The 27,754-nt window shown below is 35.4% G+C and overlaps 2 protein-coding genes across 2 annotated transcripts; both read left to right on the top strand.

The window, feature by feature from the left end:
* The first annotated feature begins 19,600 nt into the window (after positions 1–19,600).
* Positions 19,601–20,879, top strand: LOC131647388 (uncharacterized). Its single transcript, XM_058917286.1, has 5 exons — positions 19,601–19,773; positions 20,019–20,116; positions 20,255–20,341; positions 20,436–20,601; positions 20,732–20,879. Exons 1-5 carry the CDS (start codon positions 19,639–19,641, stop codon positions 20,735–20,737), a joined length of 492 nt encoding a protein of 163 aa, XP_058773269.1. The 5' UTR covers positions 19,601–19,638; the 3' UTR covers positions 20,738–20,879.
* A 2,760-nt stretch (positions 20,880–23,639) lies between these two features.
* Positions 23,640–24,335, top strand: LOC131650598 (uncharacterized). Its single transcript, XM_058920301.1, has one exon. The coding sequence runs from the start codon at positions 23,640–23,642 to the stop codon at positions 24,333–24,335; it is 696 nt and encodes a 231-aa protein (XP_058776284.1).
* The last annotated feature ends 3,419 nt before the right edge of the window (positions 24,336–27,754 follow it).

Raw genomic sequence — 27,754 nt, 5'->3', positions numbered from 1 at the left:
AGGGTTTCTGGCCGCTCAGCCCCTCATAACTTGCTTCCCCATTGAACTGGGCCGGGTCAGACCCTTTGGCCCACATTTTTTTTCTGCATTTTTGTGTGGCCGCTTAGCGGTATCAGTAAAATGCTGTTTTTCAGCAGCAAACACAGCAGTCCCCCAAGCCCCGATTTTTCCCGACTTTCCTAACAGTCATAACACACACAAAACAAGAAATACTTACAATGTTGGGGTGCCTCCCAACTAGCGCTTTGTTTAACGTCGGTTAGCTCGACGGTCCGAGGCGGCTTTACGGATCAAAAATCGGAACGGCTTCCGAACTTCGATCGACTTCACCACCAAGATACGGCTTGAGTCTTTGACCATTCACAGTCCAACTTTCATTTGTCGTCGGATTTTCAAGCACAACCGCTCCATAGTCTTTTACTTCTTTGATTCGGAACGGACCCGACCACTTCGACTTTAATTTACCCGAAAACAACTTCAATCTTGAATTAAACAATAGAACCATTTGACCTTCTTTGAAATCCTTCTCCACAATCTTTTTATCATGATATCCTTTCACTTTCTCCTTGTAAATTTTGTTGGATTCATAGGCTTGTAATCGCAATTCTTCCATCTCAAGCAATTGCAATTTTCTCATTTCACCACTTGCCTTAGAATCAAAGTTAAGCAACTTCAAGGCCCAAAATGCCTTATGCTCCAATTCTACGGGTAGATGACAACTTTTCCCGTAAACCATTTGAAACGGAGTAAAACCAATCGGTGCCTTGTATGCCGTACGGTAAGCCCATAAAGCATCATCCAACTTCTGTGACCAATCCTTTCTTGACGACGAAACTGTTTTTTCCAAGATTCTTTTGATTTCTCGGTTGGAAACTTCGGCTTGACCATTAGCTTGTGGATGATAGGTCGTGGTTACTTTGTGCTTCACACCATATTGTTGTAAGACTTTTTCTAGTTGTGTGTTGCAAAAATGTGAGCCACCATCACTAATGAGAATCCTTGGTGTTCCAAACCTTGTGAAAATGTTTTTCTTCAAGAACTTGATTACGGTCTTTCCATCCGCCTTCGGACATGCTATTGCTTCCACCCATTTTGAGACATAATCAACCGCAACCAAAATATACTCACAACCAAAAGATGAAGGAAATGGTCCTACAAAGTCTATTCCCCAACAATCAAACACTTCCACTTCTAACATATTTGTCAATGGCATTTCATTCCTTTTACTCACTCCACCACTTCTTTGACAATTGTCACAACTTTGTGCATGCAAGTAAGCGTCTTTGAATAACGTCGGCCAATAGAACCCGGATTGAAGAACTTTTGCCGCCGTTCTTTGCCCACCATAATGCCCACCATAAGGTGAATTATGACAATGCCACAAGATTCTCATTGCTTCCTCTCTCGTCACACATCTTCTTAGCACACCATCCACACCAATTTTGAACAAGTATGGATCATCCCACACATAGAATTTGGCATCATGGAGAAACTTCTTTGTTGCACTTTTACTCCAATCTTCCGGCATCCAACCCGATGCCTTATGATTAGCCATGTCAGCAAACCACGGCCTTTCTTCCACCATGAACAACTTTTCATCCGGGAATGATTCCAAAACCTCTTCTTCTTTGTTTGTTACCTCTTCATTCACCAACCTTGATAAATGGTCCGCCACCAAGTTTTCCGCTCCTTTCTTGTCTCTAATCTCTAAGTGGAATTCTTGTAGCAACAATATCCACCTAATGAGCCTTTGCTTTGAGTCCGGCTTGGTAAGCAAATACTTTATCGCTGCATGGTCAGTGTAAACAACAACTTTCGAACCTATTAGATAAGACCTAAATTTTTCTAATGCATATACAATAGCTAGTAGTTCTTTTTCCGTTGTTGCATAATTAATTTGTGCTTCATTAAGAACCTTACTAGCATAATGTATAGCATGAAAAATTTTTCCTTTTCTTTGACCCAACACCGCTCCTACCGCATAATCACTAGCATCACACATTAGTTCAAAATCAAGTTTCCAATCGGGTGCTATGATTATGGGAGCGGTGGTCAATCTTTGTTTCAATTCATTAAAAGCTAAAAGGCATGCATTATCAAAAACAAAAGACTTATCTTTGTTGAGCAAGTTGCTCAAAGGCTTTGCAATCTTTGAGAAGTCTTTGATGAATCTCCTATAGAATCCCGCATGGCCTAAGAAGCTTCGAATTCCTTTGACATTCGTTGGCGGTGGTAACTTCTCAATAACCTCCACTTTTGCTCGATCGACTTCAATTCCTTTGGAAGAAACTTTGTGACCAAGAACTATACCTTCGGTAACCATGAAATTGCATTTTTCCCAATTGAGGACCAAGTTGGTTTCAACACATCTTTTCAACACGGCATCCAAATTCTTCAAGCAAAGATCAAATGAGGCTCCAAAAACGGAGAAGTCATCCATGAAAACTCCCATTGTCTTTTCTATGAAGTCCGAGAAGATAGCTTGCATACATCTTTGGAAAGTGGCCGGTGCATTACACAATCCAAACGGCATTCGTCTATAAGCAAAAATTCCAAAGGGACAAGTGAACGCCGTTTTCTCTTGATCTTCCGGATTGACCGAAATTTGGTTGTACCCGGAGTAGCCATCCAAAAAACAATAGAACTCTTGACCCGATAACCTTTCCAACATTTGGTCCATAAAAGGTAAAGGGAAGTGATCTTTCCTAGTAGCTTGGTTAAGCTTTCGGTAATCAATACACATCCTCCAACCCGTCACGGTCCTTGTCGGAATCAACTCATTCTTTTCATTTGTGATCACGGTCATTCCTCCTTTCTTTGGTACCACTTGGACTGGACTCACCCATGCACTATCGGAAATAGGATAAATCATTCCGGCTTCCAATAGTTTCACCACTTCTTTTCTTACAACTTCTTTCATTGTAGGATTCAACCGACGTTGAGGTTGAGCTACCGGTTTAAAATCCTCCTCCATCATAATTTTATGCATACAATAGGCCGGACTAATTCCTTTTAAATCGGAAAGAACCCATCCTATTGCCTCCTTGTTAGCTTTCAACACATGAATTAATTTCTCTTCCTCTTTTTTAGACAATGAACTACTAATTATCACCGGCTTCTTACCACCTTCTTCAAGAAAAACATATTTCAAATGGGGCGGTAACATCTTCAATTCTAATTTGGTTTCTTCCACCTTTGGCTCATCTTTCAACTCCTCCATCTTTGCTTCAGAAGGACTTATTTCTTCAAAAACATCAAGATCTCGCAAACACTCTTCAATCTCTTTTTCTTCTTCTTCATTGAGAACATCAAGAGCTTTGGTTAATGTTTTCTCAAGAGGATTGAACACATGAGCTCTACTTTCAACTTGCATGATAACTTCCTCCATAGCATCAATTCTAAAACAATCACTTGTATCATTTGGATGTTTCATTGCTTCCGAAAGATCAAAACACACTTCCTCATCTTGGAACCTCAATTTCATCAAACCATCATCAATGTCTATCATCATCCTTGCCGTCTTCATAAAAGGTCTTCCTAGAATCAACGGGGTATCAACATCCTCCTCCATATCAATGACAACAAAATCAACCGGAAAGAAGAACTTGTCAACTTTCACAAGTAAATCTTCCGCTATCCCAAAAGGCATAGTTGTAGACTTATCGGCTAATTGAAGTGTCATTCTTGTATTTTTCATATCCACAATGCCTAACCTCTTGACCATGGATAAAGGAATCAAATTGATACTTGAACCCGTGTCAACCAAACCTCTTCCAATATGAATGTCACCAATAGTAACCGGCAAAGTAACTCTTCCTGGATCTCTTTCCTTCCTTGGTAAAGTACTTTGAATGATGGCACTACATTTAGCATCTAGGACAACCGTTTCGGGCTCAGTGTAACTTCTTTTCTTCGTGAGGATGTCCTTCATAAACTTGGCATATTTTGGCATTTGCTCTAAAGCTTCACCAAAAGAAATATTAATTTGCAATTGCCTAAATATGTCAAGAAAACGAGCATATTGCTTCTCATTATCTTTCTTCGAAGGCGCACGAGGGTAAGGTAGATTACGAACGGGGGGACTCATAACTTTCTTCTTTCCTTCTTTAATCTTTCTCTTTTTCTCTCTATTTTTTTCTTCTTCTTCCTCACTTTTTTCTTCACTCTCATTTTCAACTAAGACTCCCTCATTTTTCTTTGGTTCTACTTCACCTTCCACCTCTTTCTCTTTTTCTATCCTAACTTCCTCCTCCTCGACCTCCTTCTCCACTTCACTTTCAAGCACCCTCCCACTCCTAGTTACAACCGCTTTGCAATGCTCCTTAGGATTGGTTTGAGTGTTTGCCGTGAATGATGGTCCGGGTTGCTTCTCAGCTAATTGTTTTGCAAGTTGGCCGACTTGAGTCTCTAAATTCTTTATTGCCGCTTCATTACTCTTTTGATTCGCCATTGATGCTTGCATGAATTGATTTAGAGTCTCTTCCAACTTTGAAGGCTTGTCTTGAGAAGGTGGTTGTTGTTGATAAGGACTTTGTCTTTGTTGATAATTATCTTGTCTCCACCCTTGGCCATATTGCGGTGCATTAGGTCTTTGTTGGTATCCACCTTGGTTTTGGTAAGGAGCTTGTCTTTGTTGATAGCCTCCTTGATTTTGATTCGCCATGTAATTCACTTCATTCACCGGTGGACAATATCCGGTAGGGTGGTCTCCACTACAAAGCTCACACGAAGCAACTTGTTTGTTCTTGTTAGGATCATTTAATTCCTTGAGTTGTTGAGGTAACCTTGCCATTTGTTTTGTAAGCTCCTCCACTTGTTGAGAAAGAAGCTTGTTCTGAGCAAGAATAGCATCATTGGTTCCTAATTCAATAAGTCCCGGTTTCTTTGGAACAACTCCTCGGTTATGTTGCACCTGATGATCATTTCTGGCCATTTTCTCAATTATCTCTATTGCCTCCTCCGTGGTCTTAGCCATTAAGGAACCTCCAGCTGTAGCATCTAAAAGAAGCTTCGGTTGAGGTTGTAAGCCATTACGAAAAATGTGAATCTGGGTGAGTTCATCAAAGCCATGACTCGGACATTTTCTCAACATTGACTTATACCTTTCCCATGCTTCATTAAGAGTTTCATTCACACCTTGAGAGAACACAGAAATTGTTGTTTTTGCTTCAAGCAACCTTGACTGAGGAAAGAACCTATCAAGAAACTTTTCTTCTAACTCATTCCAATTTGTCATGATTTGAGTAGGTTGATCGAGGTACCAATCCTTTGCTTTACCAATCAATGAGTGAGGAAATAGTCTTTTAAACACTTGCTCTTCCTCTCTTTCAGGTGCTCCGACTGCTCCGGCAATTTCATAGAACTTTGTCAAGTGTGTATATGGGTCCTCATGATCAAGCCCTGCAAAGGGACTAGCATAGAGTAGTTGAAGAATGCCAGTCTTCATTTCAGAATTTCTTGCATTGTTGTCATTTCTTGCAAACTGGGCTGCTCTTCTTGGACTGTTAGCACATGGTGCTCTAGGAGGTGGTGGTGGTGGTGGGTCCTGGTCTCCATTCCCTGCCATCTCTTCTTCTATAACTTGTGGTGTTGAAGAAGTAGTTACTTCTTGGGCTAATCTTCGTTCTTTGGCTAGTTTCCTTCTTCTTCTGGTTTTACTGTTCAATCTCCTAGCAGTTCTTTCAATTTCTGGATCAAAAAGAAGCTGATCTGCTGGGACACTCCCACGCATAAACCAGAGCTGAAACACTAACCAAAAAGTGAGCAAAGACTAGGTAATAATAATAATATTTATACTCAAAACACACAAAAACTATTGCTATGCTTATAATATCTTAACGCCAATCCCCGGCAACGGCGCCATTTTGTTAGAAAGTATAGGATAAGTATTTTTAGTATCGTCTCCTTAGGGATTGATGCGATATTATCGCCGTTCTACAGCTTAGTGTATTTTGAGTTAGGATTCGGTATGTTTTTAGTTTCATGAAAGATAAATAGCATGAAAAGAAATTAAAGACAATAAATTCGGGTTTAAAAACGGTTTGGTAAAACTGTGTCAAGATTAGTGTTCGTCAGCTTGCTTTTGTATATACTCTGATGATCATGTATATGAACATATCAATGATTAATACAATCACGTATCCTCTCGATACTGTTTATCTCTAAAGCAGTGTCGTGATTGTTATTATATTAACCGTCAGATGATCTCTCATGCCGACAGTTGACATAATAACCTTTAAAGTTTGATACAAGTGATTATCAACTCACAAATCTATCTCTAGAGTTTGATTGTCGATAGATGAATACCCCTTTTTGTCAAGATTTGAAACATATCTCTCAATAGTGTATCAAAACAACATATAAACATGAATACAAAGATATTCACCATATATTAATCACCAACAAGGTTCATATACAAAAGATCAAGCTAAATACATACTTTACAAGCTAACTACCTCTAATCTTGACACATGAGAAGTTTAGCTATCCATAGCTTCAACAACAAACATCAATACAAGACCTCCTAGCATAGAAATCCAAAGATGATGAAGAAATATGCTTGAGAAATCTTGAATATGGATGAGTTTTTCTTCTTTCTTCTCTTGCCCTAGAGTGTGTGTGTTGTTGGAATGAAAAAGTGACAAGATAAGATCACAAAAATATCTCCAAGTGCCTAAAAGTAGCCACTTGAAAAAGTACCGCCGCTTAGCGCCATGATGGCCGCTAAGCGGTCCTCAAAAAATATCTGGTTCCACGCTGGAGGCCGCTAAGCGGGATTAGGCCGCTTAGCGGAACTTGCTGAGCACAAAATCTTCCCTCGCCACTGGAAAGCGCGCTTAGTGGCCGCTAAGCGGCCCTTGCTGAACCAAAATTCTTCCTTTGGTCTCCAAACTTGCTCCAACATGTCTCAATACCTCCATATACTTCCCAAAGTGCATAAAACCTACAAAAAGCAAAAGAAAAGCTTATAATTAAGAGATTTACTACCAAACTAAATGTTATTTATTTACACTATATCATACCAAAATTAAATGGAAAGAGTGTGAGAAAAGTTATCAAAATACCACAAAAGTTATCAACAAATATTCACATTTTGGATTCTAACACAACCTGATAAGAATTGGATATCCCGTTCAGCTCCTTAAGTTGTTGTGGTAGTTTGGACATTTGTTGTGTCAAAATTTCCACTTGTGAAGTTAGCAATTTATTCTGAGCAAGTAGAGCATCACTGTTGTTCAGCTCCAACACTCCGGGTTTCTTATCTCTTACCGTTCGATCATGGTTGCCTTGACGATCATTTAGAGCCATTCGCTCTATTATCTGAGTAGCTTCCGCAGGTGTTTTGGACATGAGTGAACCACCAGCTGTGGCGTCCAAGAGTGTCTTGTTTGTAGCTGTGAGACCGTTACGGAACATATGGATTTGATCAACGTCTGTAAAACCGTGTCCTTTGCACTTTCTCAACATAGCTTTATACCTTTCCCATGCTTCATTCAAAGATTCATTACTACCTTGAGAGAATACTGCTATTGCTGTTTTTGCTTCGAAGAATCGGTTTTGAGAGTAAAACCTTTCCAGAAATTTTTCTTCCAATGTGTTCCAATTAGTCATCACTGCTTCGGGTTGATCCAGATACCAATCTTTTGCCTTAGATAGCAAAGAGTGTGGGAACAACCTCTTAAATAATGCTTCCTCATCAGCTTGAGCGACACCCGTAGTACCTGCTAACTCATAGAATCGAGTAAGATGCGTGTACGGGTCTTCATGGTCCAATCCGGCGAAAGGACTTGCACAAATCAATTGTATGATACCGGTCTTCAGTTCTGTCGGTTGCCCGTTGGCGGCAGTTCTAGCGAACTGAGGATTGAGTCTTGGACTAGTAGCACATGGACCATTAGCAGCCATGTTGACAACAGTAGGTTGTATAAAAACTTCTGGTTCTTCCTCCGTGAATAGTTTGTGAAAGAAGAATCCTTCTTGCGACTCGTCAATGGTTTCAAGTTGTTGTGACGATGTCGCGGTTGCGTTGTCTCTTGCTTTTGCTATGTTCGCTCTTTTTCGTGCTTTGCTATTTAACCTCCTAGCGGTCCTTTCGATCTCGGGATCAAAAAGAAGTTGATCGCTAGAAACTTTGCTGCGCATACACAATCTTCTGCAAAACTAGCAAACACGTGAAACAACCAAATAGAGAAAATAAAACTTAAAACTCAAAATAAGAACTATTGCAATGCGTGCAATATTGACACCAATCCCCGGCAACGGCGCCAATTTGTTGAAAGTATTTGTGGGTAAATATTTTCTGTAATATATCGTATCCACAGGGATTGGTTAATATCACTGCCGTTCTATAGTTGTTTATTTTGAGTTAAGAAATTTGGTTTGGTTTGTTTTATACTAATAATAATATCAAGAGCAAATAATAAAATAAAAGCAAGTAAAGGACTTTGTGTTAACAAATAAAGAAAGATGTTGAGTCTTTAGGGTTCATCAACCTAATCCTATACAATTATCAATTAATTCACAATAGAATAATCCTTTGAATCATTATCTTCACTTATCCTCAAATAAGATTCCATGTCTGCAAATCAAATTAGATAACTTTTACCGGTATGAGATTCGATCTCTCCAAATCACAATAACGATAATAGTAATTAAGAACGATAATTATGAAAACCCAATTACAATTCCATCTCTGCAAATTGCAATTGAATCAATATAGTAACCTAGGGCAAAAGTTAAATCCTTTCTTTCGATCAAAGATTCAACAATGATGTAAATTAAAAGCAAGGTTTCTTATTGATAATAAATTCAAACAATTGTTCACAGGGATTAATCAATGGTAATGTATATTCATAGGTTAACTACTACCTTAGACTCAACAAGAGGGATTTAGCTCTCCATAGACATGAAGAACATACAAGAATCAATGGAGGAATTCATCTTCATCAATAGAATGCCTTCAATTGGTAAAGAATCCACCTTCTATTGTTATTCTCAGCTTCAGAATCAGATATCTCTCCTAATTTCGCTCCCACAAAAGTATATAACCACTTGGAAACTAGGGCTTTAAAACAGAACTTTTGGGCTTTTAACGCCGAGGCCGCGGCGCGGCAACGGGCTGGCGCGGCGCGCCCCTCAAACAGAAGTATTTTCGCGGCGCGCCTAGGAACTCTCGCGGCGCGCCCTTTGTACTTCCCATCTTTTTCTTCAGCCTTTGAGACTTCCAGCTTTCTTTCCTCCTCATGTTCTTCTTAAGTTCTTATTCAGCTCAAAACCTGCAACAATAACACCCACAAGTGATTCGATTTGCTTTACGCACGAACTAAACTTATTCAGTTCAATTCTTAATAAAAACCTATGGATTCATCACATTTTTGCATTGGTTTAGAGAAGAAATCACTTATATTAACACATGAATTTACCATTAATTTACTCCTAACAAACTCTCCCCAACTTAGAGTTTTGTTTGTCCCTAAACAAAATTACTTACCTCCAACAAAGTCTACCGACAATCATGCAACAAGTTTTTCAACAAGTTTTTCTCAAGTGGTTCAATCCAGTAACTAAGTCAAATACTCCTCTTCTACCTGCAAACTCAGAACATCCACATGAAACAAACGTTGAAAGCAAATTACCTCCAGAAGTTCAAAACACTACACAATTGTAATTGAATCAGCACTAATCACTCTCATCAAAAAGTATGATGAATAAAAGAGGGGTTAAACACTCATCCAAACAATTAAATCAACAAAGATCCATATCATACGTTCACCAAATTGCTCGCATCAAGTCTTGTGGAATCTGAGAATCAGAAGGTCTTTCTATGGTTGTAATGTGGTTTAGATTCAAAGAAAAGAAGATAATCAAGGGTTGTTCCTAATATAGGGAAGCATCTAATTCATAACTTATTTCTTTTTCTCTAAAACTCTACTTCCTTTACCTGTCCATCTTTTTTCATTCATTCGTAGCTTGATTCTTCTTTTTCACATTTTTTTTTCAACAATCTTTATATTCAAACGTTGTTACTTCTCTTTTTTTTTTTCAAGCTACGACTTCTTTTATCTTTCACCGATTACCATAAGTACTTACTCTTCTTTTGAATGTGATTCTCCCCAACTTGGAGATCAACCTGTATTCAGATTATATGAATGCTCCCCTACTTTCTAAAAAGGTCAAAGAGAAAACACATCACCAAATTTTATGGTTGATGGTCCTGAACAAAACTTTTTATTGAGATCAAACCTCACCAGCTATTTTCTTGGTGCATATTATGATACTTACCTTGACCTCAGGCTCAAAGAATGGTTAGCAAAGGATCACACTCTCACAGAAGAAAATAATTTTCACGGTGGAGTCGGCTCAAAGAACTCTCAAATTCAAACAATTGCCTAAATCACTTCCACAGATTTCCACAGACGATGCAACAACCGGTTTAGCATGATACGAACAAGTCAAAATAATTGATGGTTTCCTGCATATAGTAAACAATGGAAAGCTTTCCTCACAATGGTTAAGGCTAAGCTGATCCAATAAACAATGTACCATAAAGAACTTCTGACAGTATTTACTAACACCTTAAGTTTCATTGCACACATTAAGAGTTTGAGTTTGAAAATTCATACCTGCTTTGTTACTTATTGAAAAAGAAAGTGAAACTGAAAAAGTTTGAACATTCACTTCCTACCACTTTCATACATGTTGCTTCCTTGTTGATACTTCGCTTGAGATTCTCGCTTTGTTATGGGACTACCTACTCTAACTAAAAAAAAAAACAGAAAATTTGAACAATTCAAAAATAAATAAATCCACCCCCCAAACTTGAACTAAACATTGACCTCAATGTTTCGTAACAAGTCCGAGAGGGTGACTTACAGAGAGTAACGCAATATCAATTGCTGCCTCCTAGCTTTCACCAGACGGGTTCCCTGATTATTTCCTGAAATAAAAGCTAAACAAAACAAAACATTAGAAGTGTGGGTTACCTCCCACAAAGTGCTTCGTTTAACGTCGCATGGCTCGACGGTTCATGCTTTCAAGGAACTAAAAATTGTGCATGTTGCTCCACTCCCCTGAAGAAATCTTTTAACCATTTTCCATTAACGGTTCTCCTCTCTTTTGTCAGTGGATTCTCTACCATAATGGCACCGTGGTCGCATATATCTTTTACTATCAGTGGTCCAGACCATTTTGTTGTTGCTTTACCCGAGAGGCGTCTTAGTTTTGAGTTGCACAGGAGTACCTCTTGTCCAACTTGGAAGTAGCTCGGAGGTTGATTTTTGTCTTCCTTGGTTGTTCCCTCAGTTGTTTCGATTTGGAAGATATCACTCTTGTTCTTAAGATGCTTCTTGGCCTTGAACAGATTAAATTTTACCTTTTCATCTTGCACCCTTATTTTCATGATCCCTTCATCCAGATCAATCATCATTCGAGCAGTTTTCATGAATGGCCTTCCTAGAATCACAGGTACCTCATGATCTTCTTCCATGTCAACAACCACAACGTCTACCGGGAAAAAGAATTTGTCTACTTTAATTAGCAGATCCTGAATCACTCCATAGGGTGAAGTGATAGACTTGTCGGCCAATTGTAAAGTCATACTAGTGGGCTTCATCACAATATTCCCTAGCTTCTTGACAATGGATAAAGGGATTAGGTTGATGCTCGACCCCAGATCAATTAACCCATCGCCAGTGAAATTACCTCCAATATTTAATGGTAAGGTTACTCGCCCCGGATCGGATTCCTTTCTTGGAGTAGTTCTTTGAATTATAGCACTACATTGAGCATCAAGCACCACAGTTTCTTTATCTATGCATCCCTTTTTCTTTGTGAGCATTTTCTTCATAAATTTAGCATATTTGGGCATTTGCTCTAATGCTTCGGCAAATGGTATGTTTATATGGAGTTGCTTGAAGATGCTCATAAACCTGTTATATTGCCTGGCATTGTCTGACTTTGACGGAGCGTGGGGGTATGGTAGATGTTGGCTTGGTATCACAGGGTCTACCTTCTTTTTCTTAGAACTTTTTCTTTTCTCTGTCATCCCTCTTTCTTTCTTGGTCTCATCTATTTCTCTTTCAGCATCTTTGCTCATGGTGCTCACTATGATTTCATTCTCCTCATCTTCCGCAGCCTGATTATTATCCTCTTTCTCGGTATCATTGATTTCAACTTCTTTCTCAGCACCTTTCTGACCGGTTCTAGTCGTCACTGCTTTACAATGCTCTTTAGGATTATCTTGAGTGTTGGCGGAGAATGTTGCATTTGACTGAGTAGCTGCAATTTGTTTAGCCAGTTGCCCTACTTGAGTTTCCAGATTTTTAATTGCAGCTTCCTGGTTCTTCTGATTTGTCATTGACATTTGCATGAATTGATTCATGGTCTCTTCCAACTTAGACTGTCCTCCTTGTTGTTGTGGCGGCAGTTGATTGTATGGTTGAAAAGTTTGTTGCTGGTACCCTTGATTGTTGGGTCTTTGTTGATACCCTTGGTTGTTATTCCTCGGAGGATAATTCTGTTGATATGGCTGATTTTGGTATTGATTCTGCCTTGGTCCTTGAGTGTTGTTCATGTAGTTTACTTCTTCTTCTAGGACTGGTGGACAGAATCCTGTTTGATGATTGCCCTTGCATAATTCACACTTTGCAACCTGATAAGAATTGGATATCCCGTTCAGCTCCTTAAGTTGTTGTGGTAGTTTGGACATTTGTTGTGTCAAAATTTCCACTTGTGAAGTTAGCAATTTATTCTGAGCAAGTAGAGCATCACTGTTGTTCAGCTCCAACACTCCGGGTTTCTTATCTCTTACCGTTCGATCATGGTTGCCTTGACGATCATTTAGAGCCATTCGCTCTATTATCTGAGTAGCTTCCGCAGGTGTTTTGGACATGAGTGAACCACCAGTTGTGGCGTCCAAGAGTGTCTTGTTTGTAGCTGTGAGACCGTTACGGAACATATGGATTTGATCAACGTCTGTAAAACCGTGTCCTTTGCACTTTCTCAACATAGCTTTATACCTTTCCCATGCTTCATTCAAAGATTCATTACTACCTTGAGAGAATACTGCTATTGCTGTTTTTGCTTCGAAGAAACGGTTTTGAGAGTAAAACCTTTCCAGAAATTTTTCTTCCAATGTGTTCCAATTAGTCATCACTGCTTCGGGTTGATCCAGATACCAATCTTTTGCCTTAGATAGCAAAGAGTGTGGGAACAACCTCTTAAATAATGCTTCCTCATCAGCTTGAGCGACACCCGTAGTACCTGCTAACTCATAGAATCGAGTAAGATGCGTGTACGGGTCTTCATGGTCCAATCCGGCGAAAGGACTTGCACAAATCAATTGTATGATACCGGTCTTCAGTTCTGTCGGTTGCCCGTTGGCGGCAGTTTTAGCGAACTGAGGATTGAGTCTTGGACTAGTAGCACATGGACCATTAGCAGCCATGTTGACAACAGTAGGTTGTATAAAAACTTCTGGTTCTTCCTCCGTGAATAGTTTGTGAAAGAAGAATCCTTCTTGCGACTCGTCAATGGTTTCAAGTTGTTGTGACGATGTCGCGGTTGCGTTGTCTCTTGCTTTTGCTATGTTCGCTCTTTTTCGTGCTTTGCTATTTAACCTCCTAGCGGTCCTTTCGATCTCGGGATCAAAAAGAAGTTGATCGCTAGAAACTTTGCTGCGCATACACAATCTTCTGCAAAACTAGCAAACACGTGAAACAACCAAATAGAGAAAATAAAACTTAAAACTCAAAATAAGAACTATTGCAATGCGTGCAATATTGACACCAATCCCCGGCAACGGCGCCAATTTGTTGAAAGTATTTGTGGGTAAATATTTTCTGTAATATATCGTATCCACAGGGATTGGTTAATATCAATGCCGTTCTATAGTTGTTTATTTTGAGTTAAGAAATTTGGTTTGGTTTGTTTTATACTAATAATAATATCAAGAGCAAATAATAAAATAAAAGCAAGTAAAGGACTTTGTGTTAACAAATAAAGAAAGATATTGAGTCTTTAGGGTTCATCAACCTAATCCTATACAATTATCAATTAATTCACAATAGAATAATCCTTTGAATCATTATCTTCACTTATCCTCAAATAAGATTCCATGTCTGCAAATCAAATTAGATAACTTTTACCGGTATGAGATTCGATCTCTCCAAATCACAATAACGATAATAGTAATTAAGAACGATAATTATGAAAACCCAATTACAATTCCATCTCTGCAAATTGCAATTGAATCAATATAGTAACCTAGGGCAAAAGTTAAATCCTTTCTTTCGATCAAAGATTCAACAATGATGTAAATTAAAAGCAAGGTTTCTTATTGATAATAAATTCAAACAATTGTTCACAGGGATTAATCAATGGTAATGTATATTCATAGGTTAACTACTACCTTAGACTCAACAAGAGGGATTTAGCTCTCCATAGACATGAAGAACATACAAGAATCAATGGAGGAATTCATCTTCATCAATAGAATGCCTTCAATTGGTAAAGAATCCACCTTCTATTGTTATTCTCAGCTTCAGAATCAGATATCTCTCCTAATTTCGCTCCCACAAAAGTATATAACCACTTGGAAACTAGGGCTTTAAAACAGAACTTTTGGGCTTTTAACGCCGAGGCCGCGGCGCGGCAACGGGCTGGCGCGGCGCGCCCCTCAAACAGAAGTATTTTCGCGGCGCGCCTAGGAACTCTCGCGGCGCGCCCTTTGTACTTCCCATCTTTTTCTTCAGCCTTTGAGACTTCCAGCTTTCTTTCCTCCTCATGTTCTTCTTAAGTTCTTATTCAGCTCAAAACCTGCAACAATAACACCCACAAGTGATTCGATTTGCTTTACGCACGAACTAAACTTATTCAGTTCAATTCTTAATAAAAACCTATGGATTCATCACATTTTTGCATTGGTTTAGAGAAGAAATCACTTATATTAACACATGAATTTACCATTAATTTACTCCTAACATTATGAGAAAAATCGAGTTTTCGATTAAATAAAATAAATAGTTATATGAAATTATTATGATAAAAAAATGTTTAAATGAAATAAATTAAAAAAATAAGAAAAAGAAATAAATAAAAAGGTGTATGTAAAAAATAAAAAAAATAAGGAAACTTAGCTTTATGATCAGGTGTGGATGATCTGTACGGGAGCATGGTGGTCCTGCGCCTTCTGGGTCCTTGGATTGATCTTGAATAGAAATCTGATGGCTGAGAATGAGGATGCATCGTGGCCTCGTATGTATTGCGCGCATGGGATCGATGACAAGTGATTTCTTTTTTTTTTTAAATTGCAAGGGCCAGGGATCGAACCTTGGACCCATTGTTCCTTCATGCGTTGTGCCACTGAGCCAACCTACTGAATTTGTTTAAAGTGCGCATGTGAAAGCATATATTAAAACAATGGAACAGGACCCTAGACGCGCGCCAGAATTCAAACAAGCCAACCACACGAGGACACCTCATCATCTTCTTCATGGAAAAACTGAACCATGGCATTTACAACGCTCATTACCAGCACGCTATAAAAACTCAGAGCTATTACACCTGTTAATTGTTAACAACTCATACAAGCATCAAAAATAAAAAAGGAGACCATATTCATGTTCGTCTTGGTGTAACGAACACACCTGTACCAGTATCGAGCCTTAATTCGTACTAAATTAAAAAGCCCCAATTTTAAACTCGTGAACCCTAACATGGTGGATCCTCATATACGCACGTAATAATTAAATTAAAACTCCAGAATCATTCAATACATCATAACAAACACAATTATGCAATCAAATTATGTAAATGATGCGTGAATCGTTGAAATCGAAGTTAGGAAAAAAACGCAAACTGTAAGTCTCTGTGAACGTGTTCTTGATGCAAGGAGGCCTGGTAACAATCTGGAATCCTTCAATGAAGCCTCTGGAATGTGTTTGAATCCTTGAAACTCTTTGAATTCGGCTGCAAGTACGAAAACGATTTCAGATTTTCTTGCACTTGATGAATTCGGTTAGGACTCTTGGAGGCTCAATTTTTCCGTCCCTATGCATCTGAATAGGTTTACTACTTATAGTAGTATGAATTAGGTTAATAAAACAGAAAAAAAATCTTATTGAATCATGGATTTGTAATCTTGGAAATTTGATTGGAAATTTGTCTTAAAAGCTTCTAAATTTGGCCAATTTGATCCAATCTCTTTCCAATTAGCTTTTGCACGAAATTTGATTGGATATTTTGTTTAAATGGTGATTGAATGTGATTGGAATAATGTCCTTAACAAAATATTTGATTTTCCATGATTTATATAAATTAATTACTACTTTTAAATGATCAAAAATTCATATAAAATCAAATAAAAATTCAAAAATTCGTGGCAACTAGATTTGAAGTCTTGGATAACTTGAGGATCAAGATTGGGCCAAAAAGATTGGACTTGTTTGCAACAAACTTCATTTTGGAGCCCTTTTATTTCACATTTTTTTCTTAAAATGGTCCAACTTTGACAAGGCATATCTCCCTCAATTTTTAAGATATGGAAGAGTTCTAGGACTTTTTGGAAACCTCACGATGTCCTATACAAGCCACTTTGGAAGATTTTTTCCATTTGAGGATTTTATCTTGATTATATGGGCTTTGACAAAAAACTGTTTTTGGTTCACTTTCTAAAAGGACCTATAATGTTTTGGTCCATATCTCTCAAATGAAGCATTTCTAGCCTTGGCATGTGAGAGACAAAGTTGTAGAGGATACAATTTACTTCAAAATGAGATTTGGATGGAAAATTTCTGATGTTCCATGTGAAAGTTATGGCTGGTCAAAGTTCAGTTGACTTTAGGTCAAAAAAAACTAATTTAGAAACTTTAGATTTTGTTGATTTCTGAACTTTCCTTGATGAATCATGATAAATCCTTGATCAAATGATGAATGATACTTCAGAATAAGGATGTTGACAAAAAATCAGGAATTTTGACTGTACTTTGACCACGGTTGACTTTTAAGTCAAACTATTCTTTTGTTGACTTTCTGGACAATTGACTAAGCAATCCTTGGAATTGAAGCTTGTATTTTGTCATAGAGATAGTTTGAAACATCATAAGCCATATGAACTCAATTGGAGACCTTGATTTATTAATTTTCTTCAGAGAAATCAAAACCCTAGTTTAGGAGGTCATTGTTTAGGAGAGTATGTCCTTAAGTCTTGAACTTTTGTCTGAGATTGAAAAGTGAAATGAGATGGGCAAATTTTGGGGTATGACAAAATGTGTGGAAATTGTTCATCGAAGCCATCACTTCACTGTATTCCTGCTACTTCTGATTAAAGGTTTCCTTAATCCTAGCATGTCTGTCCACCATTGCTCTGTTATGTTTTTCAATAGAGTTCGGTCGTGTTGGAATATTGTGAAGACATGAAGTGAAGTCTTTCGACCGAGGGAGGAGTTTTAGCAAACATGGAGAGAAGTTCAATGCTCCTAATGCGTGTACTCTTATGACATCTTTGAGAGTTGGGAATGTAAATTCCAATGAGAAAGTGTACTCTTATGACATCTTTGAGAGTTGGGAATGTAAATTCCAATGAGCTTTTCTCAAGAAAGATGACTCGTTATTTCCCCAAAACCTTCCAAAGTAACGAGAGTTTGTTCCAAAAATTAGGAATAGTTAAAGATTTTGTACCTTTGGGCCAAAATATTCTTCCATGAAGATTGTGCTTACAATCCTCTAATGTTGTTTGATATTAGTCTTTTGAGGTGGTGATAAATAGACGGTCTCTCATAAGAATAGGTTGCGGTAGCTATGATGTTGGAATATAAAAAAAAAACTCGTTCAATGCTTGTGCGAAAGTATTTTTAGTCTTAGCTACCTTAGGGATGGAAATGGTATGTTTCAAAATTCTAGTTGGAGCATTGCAGGCCCAAAGTATTTGGAAAGATTCTATTAGAGTTTGACCTAACTCATCCTTACAAAACCGGTTGGTAAGGTGAGGAGTGTCCCTCTATATATACTCTTTCAATGCTCTATCTTCAATCAATGTGGGACTTTAGGATCTTCCTAATAGGTTCCACTTAGAAATAAAATAGAATTATTCTTTTTTGTAAATATTTTTCTAACAAAACATATTACCTAATATAAAAAAGTTAGAAAAAATAGAAATATTAAAATATATATATTTTTTTTTAAAATCAAGGAAAAAACTATTCCCTTAAAATTTATATATATATAGGGTTAGGTTTACAAATGAATCTATTTATACACTAAATCCAATCAATATAAATTTATCAAATTCATTCATTGAACATTAAAATTATTAATAGAACTCACTCGGTTTTTTTAGTGGACCATTTTTCTCTTGGTATGAAATCCAATGAATCACTCTTGTTTTATTAATATATTTTAAATTTGGGAACAATAAAATAGTATATAGTTTTTCATATTAGGAAAAAAAAGAATATTCCTTTTTTTCATATTCATTTTTTATGAAAAAAAATTACTAAGAAGTATGGTTGGGCCTAACTCATCTCTACAAAACCGGCTCGTAGGGTGAGGATTGCCCCCACTTATAAGGACATGTTCAGGTCATATATTGTCCGATGTGGAACTCTTAACACACCCCCTCACGCCCAGGACTAGACAACTGGAGCGTGGAAATAAATGGTGGGTGGGCCGATAGCGGAAATCATAGAAGATGGTCCACCGAATCTTAAACGAGGCTCTGATACCATGTTAAGAAGTGTGGTTAGACCTAACTCAACCCTACAAAACCGGCTTGTAGGGATGAGTTAGGCCCAACCACACTTCTTAACATATAAAAAGTTAGAAAAAAAAAAGAGAAATATAAAACTTTTTTTTTGAATTATGGTATCTATAAATTTATCAAATTCATTCAATAAACATTAAAATTATTAATAGAGTTGACTCAATTTTTTAAAAAAAGACTATTTTTCTTGTATGAAATCCAATGAATCACGCTTATTTTATTTATATATTTTAATTTCGTTGAAAATATATTAGTACTTTTTTGTATGAGGAGAAAAAATAGAATTATCCTTTTTATATGTTTTTTATGCAAACAAATCATTTAATATAGTAAAGCTAGAAAAAAAATAAAAATAAAAAACAAATTTATTTTTTGTACTTTAGAAAATAAGAATTCCTTTAATTACGTAATATATATATATATATATATATATATATATATATATATATATATATATATATATATATAAAGTCAAAAATAAAGATTTTTCTATTAATAAAAGGAGGTTCTTGAATTATTATTATTATCATTATTTTAAATGAAACATTGAATGTTAATAATTAATAACACTATTTTTTAATTATATTATAAAATTCAATATTTATTATTATTTACTAAAAATAAAAACGTTAAAAATGGACATTCTTTTCAAATATTCCATTTATTTCAAGTCAAAAAAGCATACCGTTTATTTAAAAATATTTACTAAATAAGGCTCTTTTCCATGTTTAAAAAACTCATATGATAAATCTTCAAATTATTGTATTAAAAAACGGGTCACTCTTCCACCTACTCATCATATTATATAAATGGATTTTCTGTATAACCGCTTCACTTTTATCGTAGAATCCCCATAATTTTTCTTGATTGTGTTCAAAACAATGTTTGTTATTCCAATTCGATGGTGTCCCCCCACCTCTAACATGGAACTCGATTCCTCTTCACCAGACATTAGTGATACTGAAGTTGATGCTAGTAGAATTTCACCAACTAAAAGCGGAATATCTTGTCACCAGGTTGATTTCTAATATCTATTCTATAGGTTTTTAGCTCCATTTTATTTTTTTGTTGAAACAACTCCTTGATGATATTGTCTTATGTCCTTGTATATGTTATTATATTCAATTTTTAATTTTACGTTAGTGTTGTGTTTCGTGCTCATTTTCATATTTGTGTATGTATTTCTGATCTCAAAATTGTGTACTTATCGTGCGCATTTTGATGTTAATGCGTTGATTTTCTTGGATTTTCACAATTGAAGTGTCGGCGAAAAACAAGCAACATTGGAGTCACATGTAAGAATCCAAGAAATGGAAAGCCGTGTGTCTTAAAATTTTGTCACAAATGTCTCAAGAATAGGTTTGTTTAACTTTTTAAAATTTTAATTTGAATTTATTTTTAGTACTTCTATTTTAATTATTGTTCAAAGATAGAATAATTTATTAAGTATTTGTTTTTTTTTTTTTATGTTGATTGTTTTGTGAGTGTTGAATTTAGATATGGTGAAATGGAGAAAGATGTAGGTCTTTTGATTGATTGGAAATGTCCAAAATGCAGAGGCATATGCAACTGTAGTTATTGCATGTAAGGGGTGTTTTGATTATGTGATTTCAATTTGGTATTGTGATTTTTTTTAATCATTTTGTATGTTTCTTCTAAAATAAGAACGACTTTGTAGGAAGAAAATAGGTCAAAAACCTACTGGTGCACTATCTCGTACAGCCAAGGCATCTGGTTTTGAATCTGTGTCGGAAATGCTTATCAAGAAAGCTTCCGAAGATTTAGAATTGAATAAAATTAATAATATCGAAGTTATACCTTCAAATGAAACTACTTCAGAGAAGGTGTGTTCCTTTACTCCATATTTATATATTGTTAACACAATTTTAATTTGTTTAATGATTAATAGTAAACTTGTATTTATGTATGCAATTCATCAACTTAATAACTAGAAAGCTTTTTCATTGATTCCAGGTGTAACTAAAATTATGTTAAGAAGCATATTGTCAAAGTAGCAAGAGAAACATGTGAAGTCACTTGATGAAATTAACATTAATAAGTATCAAAGTATATGCATTGAATGCAAGTGTTGAAGTGATGGTTTCAATTTATCAAACCTCCAATAAAGCAAACAAGCTATTATTCTCATTGAAATTATTTTTTGTCATGATGAGTACATTATTTTTCAAGGTTAGATTCATTCTAAATGTTGAATAAGAGAAAATGAATTTAGATATTATGCAAAATTAATATTTATTAAATGGATGACAAAAAATAGAGTTTCCATTTTTATTATTGACACCAAACATCTTTAAATCTCTTTAAAGTGTGGCCTTCCTTCTCAAAAATCCCTCCACATAAGCCTGTTCTCTCTCAAACTACATTTAAAGTAGATATTGACCATGAAACATGTGGATTTAAATTCTCCCACTCAAGGCAAACACCTAGGTGGCTAGCCAAGCATGACAAAAGTGAAAATCTTCAGTGACGTTACTGTAGGGTAAATTTGATAACTTTGGTTATCAAATTATTCTCAAATATTAATATAATATATGTGAGTTATTTATTGATTAAAAAATGACTAAAGTCACTAAAGTTATGATTCACTAAAGTTACTGAAGTTAGATCAATACAAAGTTTCATTTATTAAAAAAACAGAAAACTTATCCTTTCATTTTGAAACTATTCACTGAATAATTTTCTTTTAAGTTTAATATATTTATACAAAAAGATATTTAAATTTATTAAAGTTTCAGAAAAATACTTAGATGGACACAGCTACAACACCTGGATTTACACACAACCAATCACATTTTTTTATTAATTAAATAATAAAATTAAAATTATCTCTCTCCTCCATTATCACAACCACCCTCCATGTTGGCAATTAAAAAGAAATTAAATTTTAAATAAATTTAAATTTTCTCTCTTCTTATTGGTTGTTCCTAAATATATGGATTTAGGTTCATGTCCATGCAAGAATTGCTGAAAGTTTCAATGCTATTTTTTTAATTCTCACAAAATAATTATATAATTATAAAGAAGATCTAGTCAAACAACAATATAGACTCTTTAATTTTATTTTTATCTTTGGATAGAAACATTAAATTCTTTTAATTATATTTGTTAAAAACATTATTTATTATTATATACTAAAAATAAAAGTTAAAAAACTAAAAAATTAAAAATGGCCAATCTTTTACAGAGATTCCGTTTATTTCGAGTCAAAAAATGCATACAGTTTCATTTTAAACTATTCAATAAATAACACTTTTTACCTTTTTTGTAAAATTTATAAACAAATCTTAATTGTTGTATTTAAAAACGGGCACTCTTCCATCAACTCATCATTCCAAAATTCTTCTCTCTTTCATTTTTCTTGATTGTGTCCAAGATAATGTTTGTTATTCCAATTCCATGGCGTCCTCCTCCCACAACTTAGATGGAATTCGATTCATTGTTACCACGGACCAATGGTCTCCCTGAGGTAGATGCTAGCGAAATTTCATCAATTGAAAATGGAAAAACTTGTCACCAGGTTACTCCCTTGAGTTTTATAAACAAAATTGGGAGGTGGTTAAGAAGGAAGTTTATACAAGATTCTTGCCAAAGCTTGGCGGTTAAATTGAGAAGCGTCATTGGGAAGCTGGTGTCGAAAAATCTAACGATTTTTGTTCCGGGTAGAAACATAGCGGATGGAGTTCTAGTGGTGAATGAGGTTTTGGATCTTGCTAAAAGAGAAAAAAGGAGTTGGGTCGTGTTGAAAGTAGACTTTGAAAAGGCTTACGATTGTGTAAGTTGGAACTTTTTAAAATTTTAAAGTATGTTTTACGTAAGATGGACTTTGGAGATAGGTGGATGATATGAATGGAAGGTTGTATTTTTACTAGTAGCATATCCGTTATTGTCAATGGAAGCACAACAAAGGACTTTACGGTGGAGAAAGGTCTTCGTCAAGGAGACCCCACTTCTCTTTTGTTTGTGTTGGTTATGGAGGTGCTCACGGTTCTCATGAGGAAAGCTATCGAGATTGGGGAATTTCAGGGGTTCAGATTAATGAAGTCGAGGAGGTGACCATGCTCAAATTTGCGGATGACACGATCATTATGGCGGAGGGAGACACCACGAATCTTTGGAATATGAAATATATTCCTAGGGGTTTTGAAATGATGTTCGGTTTAAAGGTTAATTTTCACAAAAGTAATCTTTATGGTGTTAATGTCGCAAATTAGTTTCTTAATGCAGCATCTTCGTTCCTCTCTTGCAAGATTGATTCTCTACATTTTAAATTCCTAGGTGTCAAAGTGGGAGATAGCCCTAGAAAATTATCGATGTGGAGGGATTTATTCGCTCATTTGAAGAGAAGGTTGGCCGTGTAGAGGGGGTTCATCTCAACATAGCGGTTAGGGTGGAGTTGATTGATTCGGTGTTAAACGCAATACCTATTTACTCATTATCCTTTTATAAAGCGCCCTCAAAAATTTTGAGTGAAATCCGTAGTATCCAAAGCAACTACCTTTGGAACGGCGATTCATTTGGTGGGTTGGGACACCGTTTGCAAATCTCGTGAGGAAGGAGGCCTCAGTGTTTAGAATGTGGAAATTTTGAATGCGGCTTTGTTGAGTAAATGGAAGTGGAGAATTTTGAAGCGGTTTGGTGGGGCATTCTCAAACATCGTTATGGAAATCCGGTGCTTAAAGTTCTTATTGATGATATTAGTGTTGTCAACAATAGTGATTCGATATGGTGGAGGGATACAATGATTTCAGATAATTATGTTAACTTGGTGGAAAACCACTTTGCAGGGGCTGTTTCGTTCACTGTGGGGAACGGCACGGAGATTCAGTTTTGGTATTCTTGTTGGGCAGGTACTTAATTATTGATGGAGGCATTTCCCGAATTGTACGCGCAGGCCGCAGATCATCTATTGACAGTAGCAGTAGAAGGACAGTTCACTGGTGCAGGCTGGGTCTGGAATCACGAGGAGCTGTTTTTGAACAGCCAAGCCGGAACATCATTTCTGTGGCAGCAGCTACTGGTTTTCTTACAGCAGTTTCAACCTATGCGGGACGCCATGGACACTTTCAAGTGGACTCTTATGACGGATGGGTGTTTCTCTGTTAAAACTTTTTATGACAGGTTCAAGGTGAAGCTCTCTTGCCCTACTCTAAACTTTAATACTGTCTTGGCTATAAACCATCTTTGGAAGGTAAATGTTCCGTCTAAAATTCTTTGTTTCGGTAGGAGGGTTATCCTTAATAGAATATCTACTAAGGATCAATTGCATAAAAAGGGAATAACTGCGGTTAGTAGTGATTTACTTTGTGTGTTTTGTTCGTTGGAGGAGGAATCGTTATCGCACATTCTAAGGAGATGTGTGATCATGTCGAGAATTTGGAGGAAAGTCTATGAATGGATGAGATCCTTGGAGGAGATTTCTTTGGAGGAGTTTGAGGGGTTTTTCGCGCATTGTGAAAAGGTTAAGAGTTTAGCTAGAAGGTATATTGTAGCAGTCATTTGGCTAGCTTCGGTTTGGAGCATTTGGCTAAAGCGTAATGTCGTCATTTTCAACGGTTAGGTGTTTAGTTTTACCGAATATATGATAGATATTATTCTTAACTCTTGGAGGTGGTTATACTCTTATTATAAACTAGTAGACAATTGTAATTTTCATATTTGGAATTCCTTCCGCTCACTTGTCTTGAGTTGTAGGAATTTTCTTTTTGGCATTCAAACAGGGTATCCATAATACTCTTTTTAATAGTATTATTGTCTATTAATAAAAATATAAGTTCTATTATATGGTAGTTCTTTTTCTATTTTGTGATAGTTCGATATTAGGTCCATGTTCTTTTTTGTTGATTCATCATTTGTAGTTGTATGATATTGGCTTATGTTCTTGTATGATATTCTTACGTTGGTGTTGTGTATTGAGCTCGTTTTCGTGTTTGTGAATGTGCTTTTATTTTATTTAAAAAGTAATAAAATAAGAAAAAATGAAAACACTTTTTTTTTTAAATTGAGAAAATAAGATTCCTTTTAAAATATAATAGAAAGTAATATATATATATATATATATATATATATATATATATATATATATATATATATATATATATATATATATATATATATATATATATATATATATATATATATATATATATATATATATATATATATATATATATATATATATGGGTGGCAATAAAATCCATTAAGAGAATATCCATCCAATCCATCCATTAAACAAAAAGCAAATTTAATGGATTAGTCCAATCCATCCATCTCATTTTATAAATCCATTGGATTTTAGTTTATTATTTAATAAATTAACTTTTTACTAAAAAAACATGAAAAATCTAAAATTAAACAATTCCTTAACATTTTTGTTTCTCACAATATTCACAGCCATTTGTTTTTCTTTCCTGTATGATAATGTTAAAAAAATGAACGGATCAGGACATAAATATTCAACAATTTGTTTTTTTATTTACATACTATAGTATACTACGGTACCTTGTAGATTTAATTTAATATGGATAGGGTGGTTTGTTTTCTCCTAAACAAAATTAATGATGCTGATACTTAAATGACTTTGTCTATATTAGTATTAACATTAAAATTGCTTAATTGTTACGCATTGAATTTATTTAATTAAACATTCACGTTAAATTTGTTTAACTGGTATATGCATTGAATTTTAATTTTCTTTTCAATAGAATAGTTTATGGAGAAGTAACAAACTGGTATATGCATTGAATTTTAATTTTCTTTTCAATAGAATAGTTTATGGAGAAGTTAGTTGGTTAAAATTAGAAAGTTAATTAAAAAGTAAAGTTAATTAATTAAGACGTTGGTTGATTAGAATTAGATACAGATGTAAATATTTATAATTTAAAAATTTTAAAAAAAAGTTTCATAAAAAAATTGTTTTCGTAAAATTAATTGAAATTTTTTTAAAAAAATATCGATGCTAATTTTACGGATGGATGGATATCCATCCATTAGAAATATTAATGGATGGATTGGATGGATTATATCTCTTGGTGGATGGATTGGATTGGATTTTTCAAAAGAAAGTTTAGTGGATTGTTAATGGATTAATGGATCGTTTTGATCCATCCATTAACAATCCAATCCAAATCCATCCAATCCATCCATTTTGCCACCCCTATATATATATATATATATATATATATATATATATATATATATATATATATATATATATACACACTATGCCATAAAAGACCTACGACAGCGCTTTTTTTGGGTTTTAAAAGCGCTGCCGTAGGTGGCGCTGCTATAGGTTTAAGCAGCGCTTTTTGTTTAGGAAAAAGCGCTGTCGTAAGTAGGCCTAAGGCAGCGCTTTTTCTTAAAAAGCGCTTTCATAGATAGCCTAAGGCAGCGCTTTTGATGAAAAGCGCTTTCGTTGGTGTTTTTAATAAACATATTATTTTTATAATTTCTAAACCTGCATTTTTGGCAGCATTATTTCATGAACCTGTAATTTACCATTGTTATCCCATAAACCTCTAATTTACAATCGTAATCCCATTATTTCAGTAATCTCATTATTTCAACAAAGAAGCGATTTCGATTATATACAAAAAAGGCATTATAATTATACCATTACATTATATACCATTGTAATTAATCCAAAATATATATACATCGATTCACATATTTCTAACATGACCAAAACAACTAAACCAATTAACATTACATTATAACAATAAGAAAATCATCCCTAAACAACTAAATTAACTAAATCGGTCCTGGTCCTGCAAAGTATGAACATAATAACATGGTCAATAATGTATTCACACAATAATGTATTCATAACACTTTTCACACAATAATGTATTTATACCTATATGAGTCTTTGCTGAATATAATATTGACACAATACCTATATGGTATCCCTTAGTGTCTTATTCCGTAAAAGACCGTTTGCGAGAATATTTGTTGCACCACATACGCACCTGGACTTGGAGATAATATAGTCCCTAATACCTGAAAAGAATTTTCAGAATGATGTCACATAACTTCAACGTAAGATTTCAATCCGTAGAATAACTTCAGCATTGCAACATCTAAAAAATATTTAGCGATTTTGTGTCCATTTCGGGCTAATAGGAAAAGAAAAAAGAGACAGAAAATAAAGTGAAGGTGAGCAAGTTAAGAATACATGAGAAATGTTTCACGTCTTAGCTAAGAATTGAAACAGCAGTAATGGTTAACAAGTAAATTACCTTATGAACCCACTCATATTCTCCACCTTTAGTGTCAAATGTTCCATGCTGCAGGCTAACTAATTTCAATGTGAAACGAGGACCACATTCCTGCATTTTTATCGGTAAGTTATTTCAGAGGCAATTTTCGAGATGATAACAACAAACATACAAAGGAATCAGGTAGAAGAATAATTAAATCTAGTAAGATTAGAAACATCAATTTATCAGTGAAGGTAAATGCAAATTCTTAGTATACCCATCCTTAATGTAATTGTACTTTTCATGCAAGTATCATATTGTTAGATTAAGACCCATCCTTTCAACTTGAGGACAAGGTGGCTCTTTTGAGGAGTGTATAGTTATTAGTTAGTTAGAAAACATCTTATTGATCAAGTGTAAATTGAGGGACAGAGGGGAAAAACCGGGAAATAATTTATAACTGAATAACTAACCAAGGGAAGGCTGGAAAAGGGTTTATAAAAAATAGTGATATTAGAAAGTATTCAGTTTAGAGAGTTGTCAAATTCGGGAGTTTACTGGTACCCAACCCGAGGATTCCGTATCCACCAAGTACGAGTATGCTGGCCAGAGGTATGAAGTGCATTGATACCATTTCAAGAATCATTCTCTCTTGAATCTTAGTTATCTTCTATTATCTACTTTAGACGCAAGTTATATAATAATACTACCCTAAATTACAGAAGTTGACTATCTGAACCACAAGACCCATAAACTAATATACCCGGTATGAGAATGA

This window comes from Vicia villosa, linkage group LG2, assembly GCF_029867415.1.
Source record: "Vicia villosa cultivar HV-30 ecotype Madison, WI linkage group LG2, Vvil1.0, whole genome shotgun sequence".
NCBI lineage: Eukaryota > Viridiplantae > Streptophyta > Magnoliopsida > Fabales > Fabaceae > Vicia > Vicia villosa.
This window is presented reverse-complemented; position numbering and strand designations above follow the sequence as displayed.